The 17,077-nt window shown below is 53.7% G+C and overlaps 2 protein-coding genes across 2 annotated transcripts in view; one reads left to right on the forward strand and one right to left on the reverse strand.

Annotated features, from left to right (window-relative positions):
- Nucleotides 1-8,237: 8,237 nt before the first annotated feature.
- On the forward strand, nucleotides 8,238-13,801 carry LOC135967466 (uncharacterized). Its single transcript, XM_065530691.2, has 5 exons — nucleotides 8,238-8,289; nucleotides 9,741-9,837; nucleotides 10,764-10,950; nucleotides 11,427-11,868; nucleotides 12,292-13,801. Exons 1-5 carry the CDS (start codon nucleotides 8,238-8,240, stop codon nucleotides 12,642-12,644), a joined length of 1,131 nt encoding a protein of 376 aa, XP_065386763.1. The 3' UTR covers nucleotides 12,645-13,801.
- Nucleotides 13,802-14,375: 574 nt separating this feature from the next.
- ERCC6L2 (ERCC excision repair 6 like 2) overlaps nucleotides 14,376-17,077 on the reverse strand; it is a 136,515-nt gene continuing 133,813 nt past the window's right edge. Inside the window, exon 19 of the mRNA XM_065530871.2 lies at nucleotides 14,376-14,481. Within this exon, the coding sequence (XP_065386943.1) occupies nucleotides 14,478-14,481 (4 nt within the window). The 3' untranslated portion in view covers nucleotides 14,376-14,477. The remainder of the gene's footprint in view (nucleotides 14,482-17,077) is intronic.

The raw sequence follows: 17,077 nt of genomic DNA on the forward strand, positions 1-17,077 counted from the left end.
GTGGGGAAATAGAAAATGCTTGGTAAGTAGAAAGAGTCATTGTTGACATTTTTAAGCCAGCTGGGAGCCTTGAGAATTTGAAATTTGACCTACATACAAGGGAATGGACCTTTCACAGAGTATGAAGTGCTAGGTGGGGTTTGTAGAGGACAGTGGCATGTCGGAGATGGCCAGCGTTGCATCTGGGCCCACATAATCCCTCCCCAGCTTTGCCGGCTCCAGGCTCCTGGTGAGGTGCCAACTGGTTCTCAGTTGCCACAGGTGTGAGGGGTGGCTTCAAGTTTTTGTGGCTCTGGAGTGTGACATTCCTGGTAGATGAAAGGGCTCCTGGAGGACACCCACCAAAGCGGAGGCTGCGTCTGAATGAACACCCAAGAAGCAGGTGCGCCAGGGAGGTGTGGGGTGGGAGGCAAACTCTGGATCAAGGCAAAGGTAAATGAGTCAGCGGCGGCCCTCCAGCCAGCTCATGCCGGGTTCCTAGGAGATGCTCCTTGAGGCTCTGTCACTGACATAGACGGTGAGGCTCAAGGAGGCTGCGGAAGAGGATGCGGAGGAAGGCGCTGAGGGTGGTTTCCATTGGTAGAGCTGATTCTGCCTGGCCCAGCGGCAGTTGCCCCACATGAATGGAGCTGCTCTTTCCTGGGGGTTTCCAGTGGAAGGCATGGGAGTGGCTTTTCAGATCTGGGGTCCCTGGCCTTTCCCTGATGAAGGGAGGTGTGTGGGGTGCTGGCCTTGGGGCTCAGGGTAAATGTGGAAGGTTCCAGTGCGGAAGGTGAAGCGGCCGGGCCAGGGATACCCAGCCACAACCTGGAAGCTTTGAGGAAGGGAGATGTGGAAGCACTTTCCGTTCCCTGCCTGATGGGCTTAGAGACTGACCCATGCCATGCCAGTGACTCATGACATGCCACCCACAGGTTGAGGGCTTGTGATTTAAATTGTTCTACTTTTCTTGTCTGCAATGTTGTCCAAAGTCAGAGGGATCTAAATTTTTTAAAGAAGGGGTGGGAATGTCTGTGTGCTGTTCACACGGATGCAAGACGGTCACTCAGGATGTGCCCAGCAAGCAGGAGGGCTTCCCAGACCAGGCCTGTGGTGGTAGGGTCAAGTCTGCAGGGCCCAGGGTCAAGCTTGAGTTCCTGCTAAGCTGAACTAGGCAACGGGTCCCCAGGGATGGTGGGAAGTGGTGAGGGCTCAGGGATCTGCCCACTTACTCTTTATTTGCAAACAGTATGTAAACACACATGCGAGCTGTCACTGCCCTCAGGGCGCTGGCACGCTGCCACCCCAGCGCCTGGATCCTGGTGCTTGGGCGCCTCGACTTTATAGCATTTGGAAAGCAACTTGATTGGAGCAGGCTGTGGACTCTGCTGATGCCGGGAAATGATTTTCTCTTGGATGGAAGCCCTACTTTGCTTGTTGGGAAAGGGACAGGGTTTGTTCTGGCTGAGCACCAGTGGCAGACACATCATGTTGGTTACTTTGGATGCCTGGAGGCCCCGAGCACAGACCTCTGGGTGCCCTTGGCATACGAGGAACAATTCGGACTGTGGCTGAAGCGTCACCTCCTTCGGGAGACCTTCCCTGACCACTGTTCCTTAAAAAACAACCCCTCCCCCCGCCGGCTGGGCGCGGTGGCTCAAGCCTGTAATCCCAGCACTTTGGGAGGTCAAGGCGGGCGGATCACGAGGTCAGGAGATCGAGACCATCCTGGGTAACATGGTGAAACCCCGTCTCTACTAAAAATACAAGAAAATTAGCCGGGCGTGGTGGCGGCGCCTGTAGTCCCAGGTACTCGGGAGGCTGAGGCAGGAGAATGGTGTGAACCCGGGAGGCGGAGCTTGCAGTGAGCCGAGATCGCGCCACTCACTCCAGCCTGGGCGACAGAGCGAGACTCCGTCTCAGAAAAAACAAAAAACAAAACAAAACCCAAGCCCAAAGAAACAAAACAAAACAACCCACCCTGGTCCATTGTATTCGCACCACTTCACTCTATTTGGAAATCTTTTCGCTGAATCTCTCTCTCCATCAGACAGCGGCTCCTAGAGCACAGCGCCTTGTTTGCATGGACGCGGCTCTAGCCCAACCCCGAAAACAGTGCACGACACACAGCAGGTGCTTTGGAAACTGTGACATGAATGCAGGCTTTAAAATGTGTCCGGGACTTGTTATTTAATCAGGTATGGCAGACGCGGGGACACCGAGATGACTGTCCTGAAGGAAGATGCTTTTATACTCGCAGATCCCTGGAAGCAGGGGCGCGGCCAGCACCAGGGCCTGTCCGGACGCACCAGGGATGCGGCAAGGGCTTCACTGCGGTTTGGTTTCCGGGAAGGAATGAAGGCTCAGAGGGTTGAGGATCGGATGGCTTGAATGCATGAGGTGTGCCCTGGGCTGTCCTGTGGGCCCGAGCTGCCCCGGTTTGCCCGGAGTTTGTTCCTTCCTGGGGGGTCTGTGGTCTCGCTAGAGCTGCGGACCTTCGCGGTGTGTTACGGCTTTTTTTTTTTTAGGCGGAGTCTCGCTCTGTCGCCCAGGCTGGAGTGCGGGGGCGCCATCTCCGCTCACTGCAAGCTCCGCCTCCCGGGTTCCCGCCATTCTCCTGCCTCAGCCTCCCGAGTAGCTGGGACCACAGGCGCCGCCACCTCGCCCAGATAATTTTTTTTTTTTTTGTATTTTTTTCAGTAGAGACGGGGTGTCACCGTGTTAGCCAGGATAGTCCCAATCGCCTGACCTCATCATCCGCGCGCTTCGGCCTCCCAAAGTGCTGGGATTACAGGAGTGAAAGAATGACAGCTCTTAAAGATGGCACGGCCCAAAGCCTGAGCAACACCACGATTTACTGTGAAGAGCCAAAGAACACAGCTCGCGCAGCACAGAGAGGAACCCGAATGGCTCCGCTGCCGGCTGAGTGGAGGGGCCAGCTTTTATTCCCTTATTTGCCCCGCCCATATCCTGCTGATTGGTCCATTTTACAGAGTGCTGATTGGTCCATATTGCAGGGTGCTGATTGGTGCATTTTACAAACTTTTAGCCAGCTACAGAGCGCTGATTGGTGTGTTTTTACAGCGCAGTGATTGGCACATTTTACAAACCTCTAGCTACCCATGGAGTGCTGACTGGTGCGTTTTACAATCCTCTTGTAAGACAGAAAATTTCTCCAAGTCCGCACGGGACCCAGGAAGTCCAGCTGGCTTTACCTCTCACTGGGATTGGGGCAGAGGAAGGCTGCCTTCTGGAAGTGTAAAAGACAAATAGAGGAGGTGGCTGGTGTCTGGGCTCTGGACTGGTCAGCTTGCAAAGCAATGGCACGCCCAACAGCCAGTCGTTTGCTCTCCGGAGGACTCAGCTAACTCTGGAAGGGGCAGTTCCTTCCTAAGTCCACAAGGCCCCAAGGATGAAGCAGCATAAAATCAGTAGAAAAAAACAAAACTAAAAAACCCATGATCAATACAGAATGACTCTTTGACATGTGCGGCAATGTAAAGATCGTGCATGCAGATGTATAGATAAATGTGAGAACCAAGCAGACGTGAAGTAAGCTAAGACGACTTGGTGTATCATTCGATTTCTGTTGGTCCTGAAATCAACACGTTTCCTTTGGGTGGTTTTGCAAAAGGAATCCCTCAGTGGGGAAACAATCTCTTCTGACACCCACCTCCGAAACTTTTTGTTGGAGTACAACATACATTCAGAAAATCACATCTATCCTAAGGTTATAGCTCATGACTGTTCACAAACTGGACACATCCAGGAAACCAGCACGCAGACCAGAGTGGTAAGGGCAGCTGGAAGCCTTCTTGTATTCCCTCTTTTTCATCTGTATAACTGTATCCTAACTTCTTATCTTAACTAACTTGTCCTAACTGTACCATCCTTTTTTTTTTTTTTTTTTGAGATGGAGTCTTGCTCTGTCACCCAGGCGGGAGTGCAGTGGCACGATCTCAGCTCACTGCAACCTCTGCCTCCTGGGTTCAAGCAATTCTCCTGTCTCAGCCTCCCAAGTGGCTGGGATTACAGTCGCGTGCCACCATGCCCAGCTAATTGTTTGTATTTTTAGTAGAGACGGAGTTTCACCATGTTAGCCAGGATGGTCTCAATCTCCTGACCTCGTGATCCACCCACCTGGGCCTTCCAAAGTGCTGGGATTACAGGCGTGAACCACTGTGCCCGGCCCCCCATCCTAACTTCTAACAACATAGGTTAGTTTTGCTGGCTTTTCCCTTCTTATAAATGAATTCAAATTGGGTCTAGCTCATTGTGTTTTCACAAACTGTATTTGTGAAATTCACCCACATCATTGCCTAAGGTTGAAGATAGTTTATTCCTGTTGCTGTGCAGTATGTGTGAATACATCACACAATGTATATGACCTATACTCACCCATTCCAATGCTAAGGTGAATGTGGGAAATTTCTAGTTTGGAATGGTAGTTCCTTCACTGACTTTTTGTCTGCCGGTCTGTGTCAGTCTTTTAGTTGCAAGAAAGAGAACTTGCTTTGGACAACCTGACTCATAAAGGTGGGTTTACCGGAACCATTCTGCACAGCTCATAGAATAGAAGGAAAAGGGGAACAGCCAGGCTTTGGAAGGAAGAGGATCAGGGATGCCCTTACTAGGGGATCCTGGTGGCAAGAACTCAAGGACCACCTTTCTGAGACGGAATGGCAAGTGGCTCGACTTGCCTAGAGCAGGGTTCCTACCTCTGTTGCGTGGGACCCTAGTGGTCCCCAGGAATTTTAGAGAGTGCCATGGAGGAGAACAAGACCTGTGGCTCAGTCAGTTGGAAAACTGGTTTTAAAAGGTTACGCCTCTCAGGACCTTTCACAGGAGAGGGCACAGTCTAACCTCGAGGAAGGGATATTCCTGAACTTGACTTTTCTCATGGGGCATCTACTGACATCTCAAGGGCACTCGTGCTCCAAGAAGCACAGCTTGGGAAAATGCTAAGCCAAAGCCCAGTGAACAGAGGGGAGAGGTGGAAAATACGTTTTGGCCTGCATTTTTAATGCACAGATAGGGATTTTTTTTTTTTTTTTTTCCTAGAAAATAGGAAACTCTGAAAGCAGATACTCAGTGTGACCCTTGAGGCAGAGCCGTCTGGCAAGTGAGAGTGTTACAGTTTGCAGGGTGCCTTCGGGTCCATTGTCGCATCCGTTCCCAGGGGCGGGTGGTACGGGTGGGAGAGCCCAGATGACGGAACTGACCGCCGATGCCACGCGCTCCTAGAAAGCGTAAGATCCAGGGCACAGTTAGAGTCAGACCTAGGCTCTCGCGGAGAACTGCATCGCGCTCCCGGCTCTGCCGCCTCGGTGCCGGGACCGGGCTCTGCATGAGGACTGGGAAAGTGAGTCCGGGCCTGGACGGCGCCCTGGGAGCCAGCCTGGAGGAGAACGGCTTGGAGGGTCCTGGCAAGGCCGCGCGGATGGAGAGGAAGCCTCGAGGGATGCTGAGAAAGGGCGGCGGGGGCCTCGGAGGGAAGCTGGGGAAACGCCGCGGGGGCAGCCGAGGCCGCCGGCGCCCCGGGAGAAGGTGCAAGTGGAGCGGCGCTGGGGGCGCGGGCGGGCGCTGGGCCGCGGTGGGGCCGGCCTGGGGGTGCGCCCTGGGCTCCTTCTGGACCCGCCCGGCCGCGCAGGGGCTGCGGCCTCCACGCGGGCGCCCTCGGTTCCGCCTCAGCTCCCAGCCGGGCCGCCTTCCCCCAGGGCACGCGCAGCCTCCCGCGCCGGGTCTTGCCCCCTCGCCGTCCCTGCCCTCTCCTTTCCCGCCGCCCACGGGGCCTGGGCCCTCCCCGCCCGCTCCTCCTGCGTCCACTTTGGCGTTCCCGGTTCCGCAGGCGGCCTGTCCTGCCGGCCCCTCCGCCCCTCCGTCTCCCACCTGCTTTGTGGGGAACTAGAGCACACACCACACACCGGCGGCGGGAGGGGGGCGCGGGAGGTGGGTGTTGGGGGCGGGGCTGTGGTGTGGTGTGTAGTGTGGGGTGTGTGTGGGGGGTGTGTGTGTGGTGTGTTTGTGTGTAATGTAGTGTGTGTGGGGTGTGTAGTGTGGCATGTGTGGGGGTGGTGTGGGGTATGTGTGTGGTGTGTGTAGTGTGGTTTGTGTTTGTGTGTTTGTGTGCATGTGGTGTGTTCGGTGCATGTGGTGTGTTTGTGTGGTGTGTGTGCGTGTGGTGTGTTCGGTGCGTGTGGTGTATTTGGTATAGCGTGTGTTGTGTGTGTGGTGTTTGTGTGTGTGGTGTGTGTGGTGTGTTTGTAGGGTGTGTGGGCTGTGTGTGGTGTGTGTGTGGGGTGAGTGTGCCGTTTGTGTGTAGTGTGGTGTGTGTGGTGTGCTGTGTGGTGTTTGTGTGTGTGGTGTGTACAGTGTGGTGTGGTGTGTATAGTGTGGTGTGTGTGGTGTGCATAGTGTGTGTGTGGTGTGTGTGCGGTGTGTTTGTAGGGTGTGTGGGCTGTGTGTGGTGTGTGTGTGCTGTGGTGTGTGTGGGGTGTGTGTGTGCTATTTGTGTGTGTGGTGTGTACAGTGTGGTGTGGTGTGTATAGTGTGGTGTGTGTGGTGTACTGTGTGGTGTTTGTGTATGTGGTGTGTACAGTGTGGTGTGGTGTGTATAGTGTGGTGTGTGTGGTGTGTATAGTGTGGTGTGTGTGGTGTGGTGTGGTGTGTGCGGTGTGTTTGTAGGGTGTGTGTGCTGTGGTGTGTGTGTGGGGTGTGTGTGGTGTGTGCGCGGTGTGTTTGTGTGGTGTGGTGCATACAGTGTGGTGTGGTGTGTATAGTGTGGTGTGTATAGTGTGGTGTGTTTGTGTGTGGTATGTGTGCGGTGTGTTTGTAGGGTGTGTGGGCTGTGTGGTGTGTGTGGGCTGTGGTGTGTGGTGTGTTTGTGTGTGGTGTGTTTGTGTGTGTAGTGTGTACAGTGTGGTGTGGTGTGTGTGGTGTGTACAGTGTGGTGTGTGTGGTGCGGTGTGCATGCAGTGGGGCGTGTGCAGAAACTACAAGCCCCTCTCCCAGTGGGGTGTGGAGCAGATGCCGCGGAGGCCACCTGGCCCGTGGGCGTTGGCACTGGGGACGCGCTGGCCCAGAGACCCCGTGCTCTCCCGCGTTTCCCCCCGCCCCGCCCCACACTGAGGGCGCTCCGGCCCCACACTGAGTTCTGAATCCACCTGCTGGGCTCCTCGCCCTGGCTGCCAGGCCCTGAGCCTTCTGCGGGCAGCGAGCTCCCGCCAGGTTCTGCCAACAGCGGCCCCGGAGGGCGGCGTGGCGGCCGCAGGTCCCAGGACGGGAGCCTGTTCCGGTCAGCAGAGCCCCAGCAGCCCCCGGGACTCCCCGCGGTGGCCGGTCGTGTCCAGTTTTCCAGTTTGCTTCCTGCGCTCCCCGGACCTGCCTGCCCGCGTGCTGCCCAGGGCCGGCTGATGCATCTCAGGGATTTGAGTCCAGCTCTCCGGGAGGCCCCAGGGCCAGGCGAGTGCAGAGGTCGGTTCCACTCCCCAGGACCCCCTCTCCAGCTTCCAGGACCTTGGTTCTCAGAACCCCTCATGACTTCTCTTTGCCCTTTAGAGACCTTCACTGCTTCTATCAGTCACCATATCTGAATCCTGGCTTGGGCTTGCCGCTCCATCCTCCAGTATCGACCAACAACAGGAGATTCTATCTGAGGGTGGAGGTGTGTTTCCCTGACTAGACTCTAAATACAAATCCTCCACCTCTCCATCTGTCTCTCCAGTCATCTCAGAGGCATGGTCTTAACAACACTGTGCACAGTGCCTTGCAAGTTGAGGAGTAGATCCAAATGATCAGTTCTAAAATTCATTCTTATTGAAGATGACTGGTGGAAATATCAATGCAAACAAAATGAAAAAGTTCAACAATGATTAATGCTGCTTTTCAACAGAAGAATCAAATCATCTTGACAAAATTTCAATTGGCAGAATTTGCCTTGGGGAACTTTATGCAGGGGAATCTGTGGGTCTGATGTGTGATGGCCTTGGATGTGTTGTGTAGCTCAGTGTCCCTTCCTGCTACACCTAGTCATCTCCAGAAACTCAGACCACCCATCTACTAAAGGTGGGTGGATGAGCAAGGGGGGCCTCGGTGGCATTCTGGATCACACCGAACCTGAGCTCCACTGCCTGACCCACTTGGTGTCGCTGTTAACAGAAACTCACTGCCATCTGGCCTCAGGCCTGCCTCCTTCCTGTAGAACTTGACACTGGAAGCACCAGGTGAGCTGGACCTGCTGCTGCTACTGCACTCCCATGATGCAGCCTGAGAATGAAGCCCACCAGAGTGAGAGGACAGCAGACCTGAGTGGTGAGCTGGAGACACAGGGTGTGGGTGGTGTCCCTTGAGCTTCGACACCATGCCACACCTGAAACCAGCCTGATATCCATGATTTTGCTTTTTGCTTAAGCCAGTCTGTGTCATTTTCAACAAAAGAGTTCTACTAGATATGACAGATTTCTCTAGAACACCTAAGAAGTGAAAGACCCGAAGCTATTGCAATGGTTCAGGAACTAGGACACTGGTAGGAAACTGGAAAGAAGGCATCAGAGTTAAGGAAATATTTATGAGGTCAACTCGAAGTCTCGGTTACTGAGTGAATACAGTGGCTGAGAGGAATGGAAGCATCCAACCAAATAAAAAAAGATGGTGTTGAGATTTGGGTTACCAGGTCAATGACGGATGCAATGCCATTAACTGAGTTAGGAGTCTCAAATACAGAAGGATGAGTGCAGAGTTGAGGATGAAAAATTCTGCTTTGCACACAATGAGTGTGAGGTGCCCAAGGATAACCCAACGGGATGCAGTCACACCAAAGCAACAGGGTGTGCACCTGAAACTCAGAAGGGTGATCGGGCTGTGGTGAAGATTCGTGATCACCCATAAACGAATTCATTAAAAGCATGAGAGTGGAGGGGCCCCTAGAATATGGTGGGTGTATGAGACTAACCCTAGATTGGGGATAGCTCCCTGGGAAATCCAAGGGACAAGGTGAGGAGCAGGAGCCCACCAAGGAAACCAGAAGAGGTCCAAGGACAGCAAGGAGCACAGCCTTCAAGTCTGGGAGCCAACTATCCAAGAAGGGAGTGGTTTGCCGTGGATGCCATGGGCCACCGCGTCCCATCTAGGAAAGCAAGTTGAGTTCTCTCTTGAATACATTGGGATTGATTACCCAGACTTCAAAGAATCTGTCCCCGACATCCCTTCATTCACTCTGCTCTTTACCTTCTCCTCTTCCCTGGTCACCAGCACCTCTGCTAAAGGGTGGAGAAAGGAACTTCTGATCAGTTACAGAAAAGCTTTGGGGTTACGTGGCGCAAGCTGCTCTGCCTCTGTTTGTGAAGAAATTAGACTATGGCCAGCCATGGGAGTGGGATCATTTTGGTTTCTGGAGCAATAATTAGTAGCAACTTTTAGAGGTGATCATTTCGGTTCACTTCTGGGAAGCAATTCGTGTTTAAGAAAAATAGATGCAAAGTTACTAAGTACACCTGATATTTAAACAATCTCCAGCAGATAAATGCTGATACTGACACTCTTACTAGAAAAGGAGAAATATCCATCTTGAGGAAGAGAAACGACTTTTGTTGAGTTATGCTCCCGGGTCCCTTTTCACTGGAGGGATATCTCAGCTTGCTGAGCCCCTGGTTACTGCACTCCTCGGTTCCAGAACCCAGCAATTCCTATCATCACGATTGTTTCAAGTCTCATCCAAGCCCTGTATATTTCAGGTCATCCTTAATTTCTTGTTCTGTACCCAGAGGAGATGAGGAAAACCTTTAAGTCTCTATGTGAGGCAAATACATCCTCCTCACTGCCCCAGCCCCATGTGATTGATGAGGCAACTAAGGAAGAGAAGTAGGTGCTTCTGGGATGGGAGGAGCGCAGTGCTGAGGAACTCGGGGCTCCATTTGGAAATAGCACTGATTTCTTAGTATATTCTTTTTGGTGTTAATATAGAAAATATAAAAAACACAGTTAAAAGAATGAAGCATGTCTACACACATGTGGCCAGAAAGCCTGACCAGAAGCTGGTAGCAGTGAGGGATGACAGTGCTTGCCCCTGGGTTGAACAGTGGAAGAAGAGTTAGGGGAGAAACTGCTCTTTGAGACCCTTTCAATTTCATGTTATGGATTTATAGAGATAGATGAATTAAACATTATATAAAAAAGGAATAAAACCACTGGTAGGATCTGTATTCCAGGAAGAAAAAAGCAAAAGCATATTACATAATAGGTCAATCAATGCACAGAAATAAACAAAAGAATTTAACTAGAGCCGATGCTAATCATAAATCCCTTCCCTGTCCCAGAGTCCTGTTGTCTCTGGGGTCTTGGTCCATCTTATCTAGGCTGTGGAGTGCTGGGGTGGGATGCTGCTAATTCCTAGGCAGGAAGCAAGGGCCAGTTACCCTTGTGGTGTCATTTCTGGGTCCTGGAAAGGAGACCACTGCTGACCCCTGACTCACCAACCGCTAATTACTGATGGAAATCCCACCGGCCTCCCTGGACAAAGGCAGCCTAGACCTGGACTCATTCACATGCAAAGGAAGTGGCCAGAAGAGCCTGCTGTTGGCAGGGGTGAGGGATGGGAGAGCACGCTAAGTGGGCTGTCTGTGGAGGAGGGAGAGGGTGGAGCAGCACAAGCCGGCCTGAGGTCAGGAGCCTGCGGTGTCTCCAGGAAAGCAGAGGCGGCTGTGGGGGGCGCCGGGACTGAAGAGCCAAGTGTAGAGACGGCTTCCTCTTGTCCATCTCCAGAAACTCAGACCACCCATCCCCTAAAGGCAGGTGGATGAGCGAGGGGGCCTCGGAGGCATTCCAGATCACACTGAACCTGAGCCCCACGGCCTGACCCACTCAGCATCGCTGTTAACAGACGCTCGCTGCCGTCTGGCCCGGACCCCGCTGGCGCTGCGGGTCCTTCCACCCCAGTTAGGAAGGGTCATGGTTCCCGCGGAAACCCCTGCCAGGGTGAATAAACTCGGCGTGGGGCTGACTGGCTTTGGATTACTCCGTTGCTTACAAGCCGAGTTCCCGTCCGTGCCTCAGTTTCTCCCTCTGTAAAACAATACGATTACCGGCCCAGAAGCATTGTTGGACAGATTAAACGAGAAAATCCACTGGAAGTGTTTAACAAATGACGCACAGTAAGGGCTTCACACCTGCTAGCCGATGTCCCCTGCAGCCTTTATTCTTCCCCACCCAGTCCCCCTTGGCCTGCTATGTGGAGACACAGGCGGCTTGCCCTCGCCGCGGTCCCGGTGTGCGTTAACGGGCTCCCGGGGAAGCGGTGTGGAAAATGGATGAGGGAGGGAGGAGGCCAGAGCCTCGGAAGCCAGGGAGAGGTCTGCAGGCATCCAGATGGGAGCTGGAGGGGCGGGACAGGGCCCTTGGCAGGGGGATCCAGGACATATTTTGGAGAAGTTCTCTCTAGGACTTGGTAACAGGTTGAGAGCGGCCACTTGGCCGGGGGCTCCGGCTTCGGAGGCGGGAGGGAGGTGGAGGAAGCGAAGAATGCTGCAGGGCCGACCTGCGGGGTGGGAGTGGGGGGTGGCTGGGGGCGAGAGGCCGGGGGCTCGGGGCCGCAGGGGTTCGGCCTGGAGGAGCGTCGTGGGCGCGCCGGGGCCGCGATTCCCACTGGGCGGGTCGGCTCCGCAGCCGCTGCGCTCGGAACCCCCCAGGCGCCCCGCAGTACCCGGCGTCCTTCCTGCCTCCTCCGAGCCCCTGTCCTCCGTCCGAGCCCCAGTCCCGCCGACCCTGCCGGCGCCTCCGCCCTCCCGCCCTCGGCCTTCCACGACCTCGGCGCGACGCGCGCGGGACCCAGTGGAGGCTGCTTTCCCGCAGGCCGCCGTCCAGGGCGGGGAAGGGAGCGGACCCTCCCGGCTGCAGGTGCCTGGGCCCCCGGCGGCCTCGCCCCACACCGCCAGCCCACTGGCCTCGCCTTCGCGCGGGGGCACGGGAGGCACTCGGCCCATCGTCCCCGCTAACCGAGTTCCCCTCCACCCCGCCCGTCGCCAGCCCGGGTGCCCTTCCCGCCCGTCGCTACCCGAGAATGTGCCCCGTGGCCCGCAGGCCGCGGGGTCTGGAGGATGGAGGGGTGGACCCCGCAGAGGGTCGCGCCGCCCTCCCTCCCCTCCCCTCCCCGCGGGAGCAGCCCCCGGGACCGCCCCTCGCTCCTGCCGGGGTGGGGGGGACTGAGCTTCCCCGAGGTGTGCGGCTCCGGAGAGCTCGTGCCCTCCAGCTGGACCTCGCTGCCCGTTTCCAGCCGGCCAAGCCATCAGCTAGTTCGTTCGCTTTCTCTTTCCCGCACAGGGAAAAGCAGCCCGAGTCGGAGGAGCGGACGGCTCCGGGGGTCCCGGCGCGCGTTGTGGGCCCCGCCGCGGGGGCTTCGGGAACGCGCGGACCCAGGCGAGGCCGCCTCTGCCCGGACGCAGCCCGACACTTGCCCGCGGGGCTCCCCGGGACGCCTGAGTAACGGGCGCGAGGGGGAAAGCCGAACGGCTCCTGTGCCCGCAGGCGGTGCCCCCGGGGTGGGTTCGCCGCGGCTGCGCTGCCAGCCCCCGACACGCAGGACTTTCGGTCCCACAGCCCGACGGGCCCGGCGCGCCGCCCTCCGCCCGCTCCCGCTCCCCCTCCCCGGCCCGCGCGTCCTGGACGGCGGGTGAACTGTCGGACGCGCTCCCCGCCTGGCCAAGCCGCACCAGGAACCTGCGCACCCAACGGCCCACGCGCCTGCTGCTCCGGGGTTTTCACGGCCGCGGGAGACTGGAGGGGGCTGTTCTGCCTTCCCCTTCGTTTAGGCCCGGCCACTCCCCATCCCCACAGTTTGGAAGTGGCCTTTTCTGAGGACTCCAGCGCCAAGCGTGTGTCTCCTTTTGAGCTGCGGAAGCCATTGGGGGGGCATTCCATCATCCGCGGCTGCCTTCCTCCGTGGGTCTTGTCCCTCGGCGCCCACCTAGGGGACCTTCTAAGCTTCCTGAGACCTGCTTGTCCACCCCAACACGTCCCAGCATTTGGCGGTGCCCTAAGGGGTCTTTGAGGGCATTTTAGGAGGTGAGCGGCGCCCCTACCTGGGCTCCCCAGCGCCAGTTGGGTTTGCCCTTTGCTGGCATGTCAGTGAATTAACTGCTGTCCTTGGGATGACCTGCCTGATGACTTGGCCTCTGGAGCATCCTGGCTGTGCATTTCAGAACTCCTCCCATCTTATCTTATCCACCTGCCGAAGGCCTGTCCCCCTGATACGGTTTGGCTCTGTGTCCCCACCCAAATCTCACCTTGAATTTTAATAATCCCCACGTGCCACGGGCGGGACAAGGTAGAGGTAACTGAATCATGGAGGTGGTTTCCCCGAACGCTGGTCTCGCGACAGTGAGTTTTCACGAGATTTTTTTTTTTTTTTTTTTTTTTTTTTGACGGAGTGTCTGTCACTCAGGCTGGAGTGCAGTGGCGCGATCTCGGCTCACTGCAACCTCTGCCTCAGCCTCCCGAGTAGCTGGGACTACAGGCGCGCGCCATCACATCCGGCTAATTTTTTTTGGTATTTTTAGTAAAGACGGGGTTTCACCATGTTGGTTAGGCTGGTCTCGAACTCCTGACCTCGTGATCTGCCTGCCTCGGCCTCCCAAAGTGCTGGGATTACAGGCGTGAGGCGATCTGGTGGTTTTATAAGGGCTTCCCCCACCCCCTTCCTCTCTCTCCTGCCACCCTGTGAGGAAGGTGCCCTTCTTCCCCCTTCAAGCGAACTGCCTCCCTGATTGTAAGCTTCCTGAGGCCGCCCCAGCTATGCGGAACTGTGAGCCAATTAAACTGCTTTATAAATTAATCCTGGTATTTCTCGGGTATTTCTTCATAGCAGCGTGAGAACGGACTGAAACACCCACCATGTGGAGTAGGGGAAGCTGAGGGGGCTAGGAGGTCCCAGCAGGGTGAAGGTGTGATGGCGTCTTGGGGCAGTGGGAGTGCTGCCTGAGGGAATGGTGGGCAGGTCATTGAGGCTCCATGGTGAGCAGGAAGCTGAGAGAGGGAGGTGTCAATTCCGAAGTCAGGCGTGATGTGGAAGGAACCTGGGGCTTTGCCAGGCATAGGTGAAGGAAGGTCACTTACGTACCGGCAGTGGGAAGAGAGGGCAGTGAGTGGTGGACGGAGAGGAAGAGAAAGCTGAACACTGGAGCACAATGAGGGTGCTGGGAGGCAAGCAGAGGGGGCTGGGGGATTCTCATATGGTGCATTCTGGCATTTATATTTTGAAAAATAATTGTTTTGTTCCTATTAATGCTTTTATAATAGTTTTAGGAAAGAAGAAAAAATATGAATGAGCTATTACGAGGCTTCTTTTGAAGTTTCTTTCAGTTCAGAAACATGTCCCACTTTACAAAAAAATTAAGAAAATCCGAAAGTATGGAGGTCGATAATTGGTATTTTAATCTGACAAGACAACTCACTGGGGTTTCCTTAGAGATGTGTTAGGAATTCAGAGCTGCATGCATTTCCCCGCCAGATCAACTGAAACAATATAAAGTGAGTTTTAGTTATTTCTTTCAATGAGACTGCGAGGCCTATTTAGCTAACAAAAAAGATATCTGTAGAAAGAAGCATTCTTGATTCTTATCTACAAAACAGAGCAGTAAAAAACCAAGAATATCAGATGAGTATTATCTCTGTCCATGACAGGTATCATATTGGTATGATTAAGATTGGTCTTAATGGAAACTTAGGCAATAAATATAACCATCATAGTTTCACCTGCAGCAAAGCAAACAAAATACATTAAGTATAATAGAAAAACAATGCAGGCAAAGGCAGGCAGATTGCTTGAGCCCGGAAGTTCGAGACCAGCCTGGGCAATGTGGCGAAACCCTGTCTCTACAAAAAAAATGCAAAAATTAGCCGGGCAGGGTGGTGCATGTCTGTGATCCCAGCTACTTGGGAGGCTGAGGTAGGAGGATCCCTTGAGCCCGGGAGGTCCAGGCTGCAGTGAGCTATGATTGCGCCACTGCACGCCAGCCTAGGTGACAAAGTGAGACCCTGTCTTACAAAAAAAGAAAATGCTATGTGTGAATTTTCTTCCCAATCTTTTAATAAGGAAAATGTTTTTTCAAAATAATGGCTTATATGGAGTGTCAATGTAAAAACCATATTAATTTCAAATTTATAAGTAAAATATAGTCAGCGATCTCACATATGTCAAAATTTGGCATATAACACATTTTGGAGAGGTGTTGCTTTTGGTTATAATTTTTTTCTATTTTTAAAATTGTGGTAAAATACATATAAAATTTAGCATTTTAATGACTTTTAAGTGTATACTTCAGTGTCATTAAATTCACATTGCTGTGCAACCATCACGACCATCCATCTTCAGGCCACTTTTCATCCAGTAAAACACAAACTCTATACCCATTAATAACTCCCTTCTCCCCTCCCCCCAGTGTCTGGCAACCACCGTTCTACTTTGTCTCTAAGAATCTGACTCATCTAGGTACTTCATGTAAGTGGAATCATACAGTATTTGTCCTTCTGTGTCTGGTTTATTTCTCTTTGCACACCATCCTCAAGATTCATCGATGTTGTAGCATGTGTCTGAATTTCCTTTCAAGGCTGAATAATATTCCCATGTGTGTGTATAACATTTTGCTTATTCATTGATAGGCACTTGGAATGCTTTCTTCATGTTTTAGCTATTGTGAATAATGCCACTGTGAACACAGATGTTCAGATATGTGTGGGCATTTTGATACGAATGTAACAACACAAAGCACACGGTGTGCTCCATCATGAGCTCAGCTGTATGTGGACATGGAGGGCGCTGGAAGTCGTGGTGGGGCAACTGAAGCGCCTCTCTGGAAATACTGCGTCCCGGGAGACAGAAGGTCAGGCAGGTGAGTCCTGCCCAGGGGCAAACCTCAGACAATCACTGGCACATCAGAATTCCTGTGAAAGCGCAAAAACAAAAAGGGTGCCTGTGCTGAGCCCCAGACCCCTTGATTTAGAGTCTCTTGACGAGGACCCTGGACACCTGCATGCTTACAAGCCCCTCCGGAGGTGCTGCCTTGCTACCTTGGGGCTGGGAACCACACAGCCTGGGCCTCGGGAAGGAAGGGCCAATCTGTCTTTCCTCCTAGGGGCGGAGAGTAACTACCAGAGGCACCGTTTTCCTAGCGAAACCCTGCAAGACCCTACGAGGCAAAACAGCCCTCCTGGGGGGGCCTTTAGCCAGGCAAAAGTGAGATGTTCTTCCCGCCTGCAACAAACACCAAGTGGAGCCAGCCGTACGCGCCACAGTGTACGGGGGCACCACCCACAGCAAGGTGGCTTATGAACCATCCCAGTCAGGCTTCCCAGAAGCAGTGGGCAGAAGGAAGATGGTTTGCAGTCTCTGGTGGAGGTGAAACCAGAAACAAGTCTGCATTGAGCCCAGTGATGGGCACTCTTGCCCTCTGAAGGTGCGGGCCTGTCACTGGGGCTGGCAGGTTCAGCAACATCCCTGGTGAGGCCTGGATCCTAGACCCACTGTTAGCTGGATTTGTGACATAAAAATCCTCCACGTGCCAAAAACACAAAAAACAAAAAGCCGTTAAGGCGGGCAGTGATCCCCATTCCTTTGGATTTTATAGACCAGTAAGTGTCAAATAAAACTTCTGGGACCGACGTGACTGCCAACTTTTAGTCTTGGCAGGGACAATGAAAAAGACTAAGAACTATGATCTATCATCATTTCATAAAAGACGGTTATTTTGATATCATAAAGGAAGGATAACTTCAGAATTTAAAAAGTTTACACACTGAATTTTAATTAGAAAATAAGCGTGTATTTCCTGTGGCGTTCTCAATTTCTGTGGACGAATGAAAAGTTCATCATCATCTCTGCAAACTTAGGCTTCTTTGCCTTGAATACTTAGGGGCAGCTGCACCATTTGCAGATGTTGTTTATTTCCCTGAAGGGTGTCTTCAGGGCTTTAAGGGAACACTGCTCTAAAGAAGAGCACACTTGGCCGATCAGTCCCTTGAGAAGACTTTGGTTTTTGATTTTTTGTTCACTTCTGAGCAATGACTCCACATCCTGGGTACACGGAAGCCCTCTCTCCTCAACTCCGTAGCA

This window comes from Macaca fascicularis, chromosome 15 (genome assembly GCF_037993035.2).
Source record: "Macaca fascicularis isolate 582-1 chromosome 15, T2T-MFA8v1.1".
Lineage (NCBI taxonomy): Eukaryota > Metazoa > Chordata > Mammalia > Primates > Cercopithecidae > Macaca > Macaca fascicularis.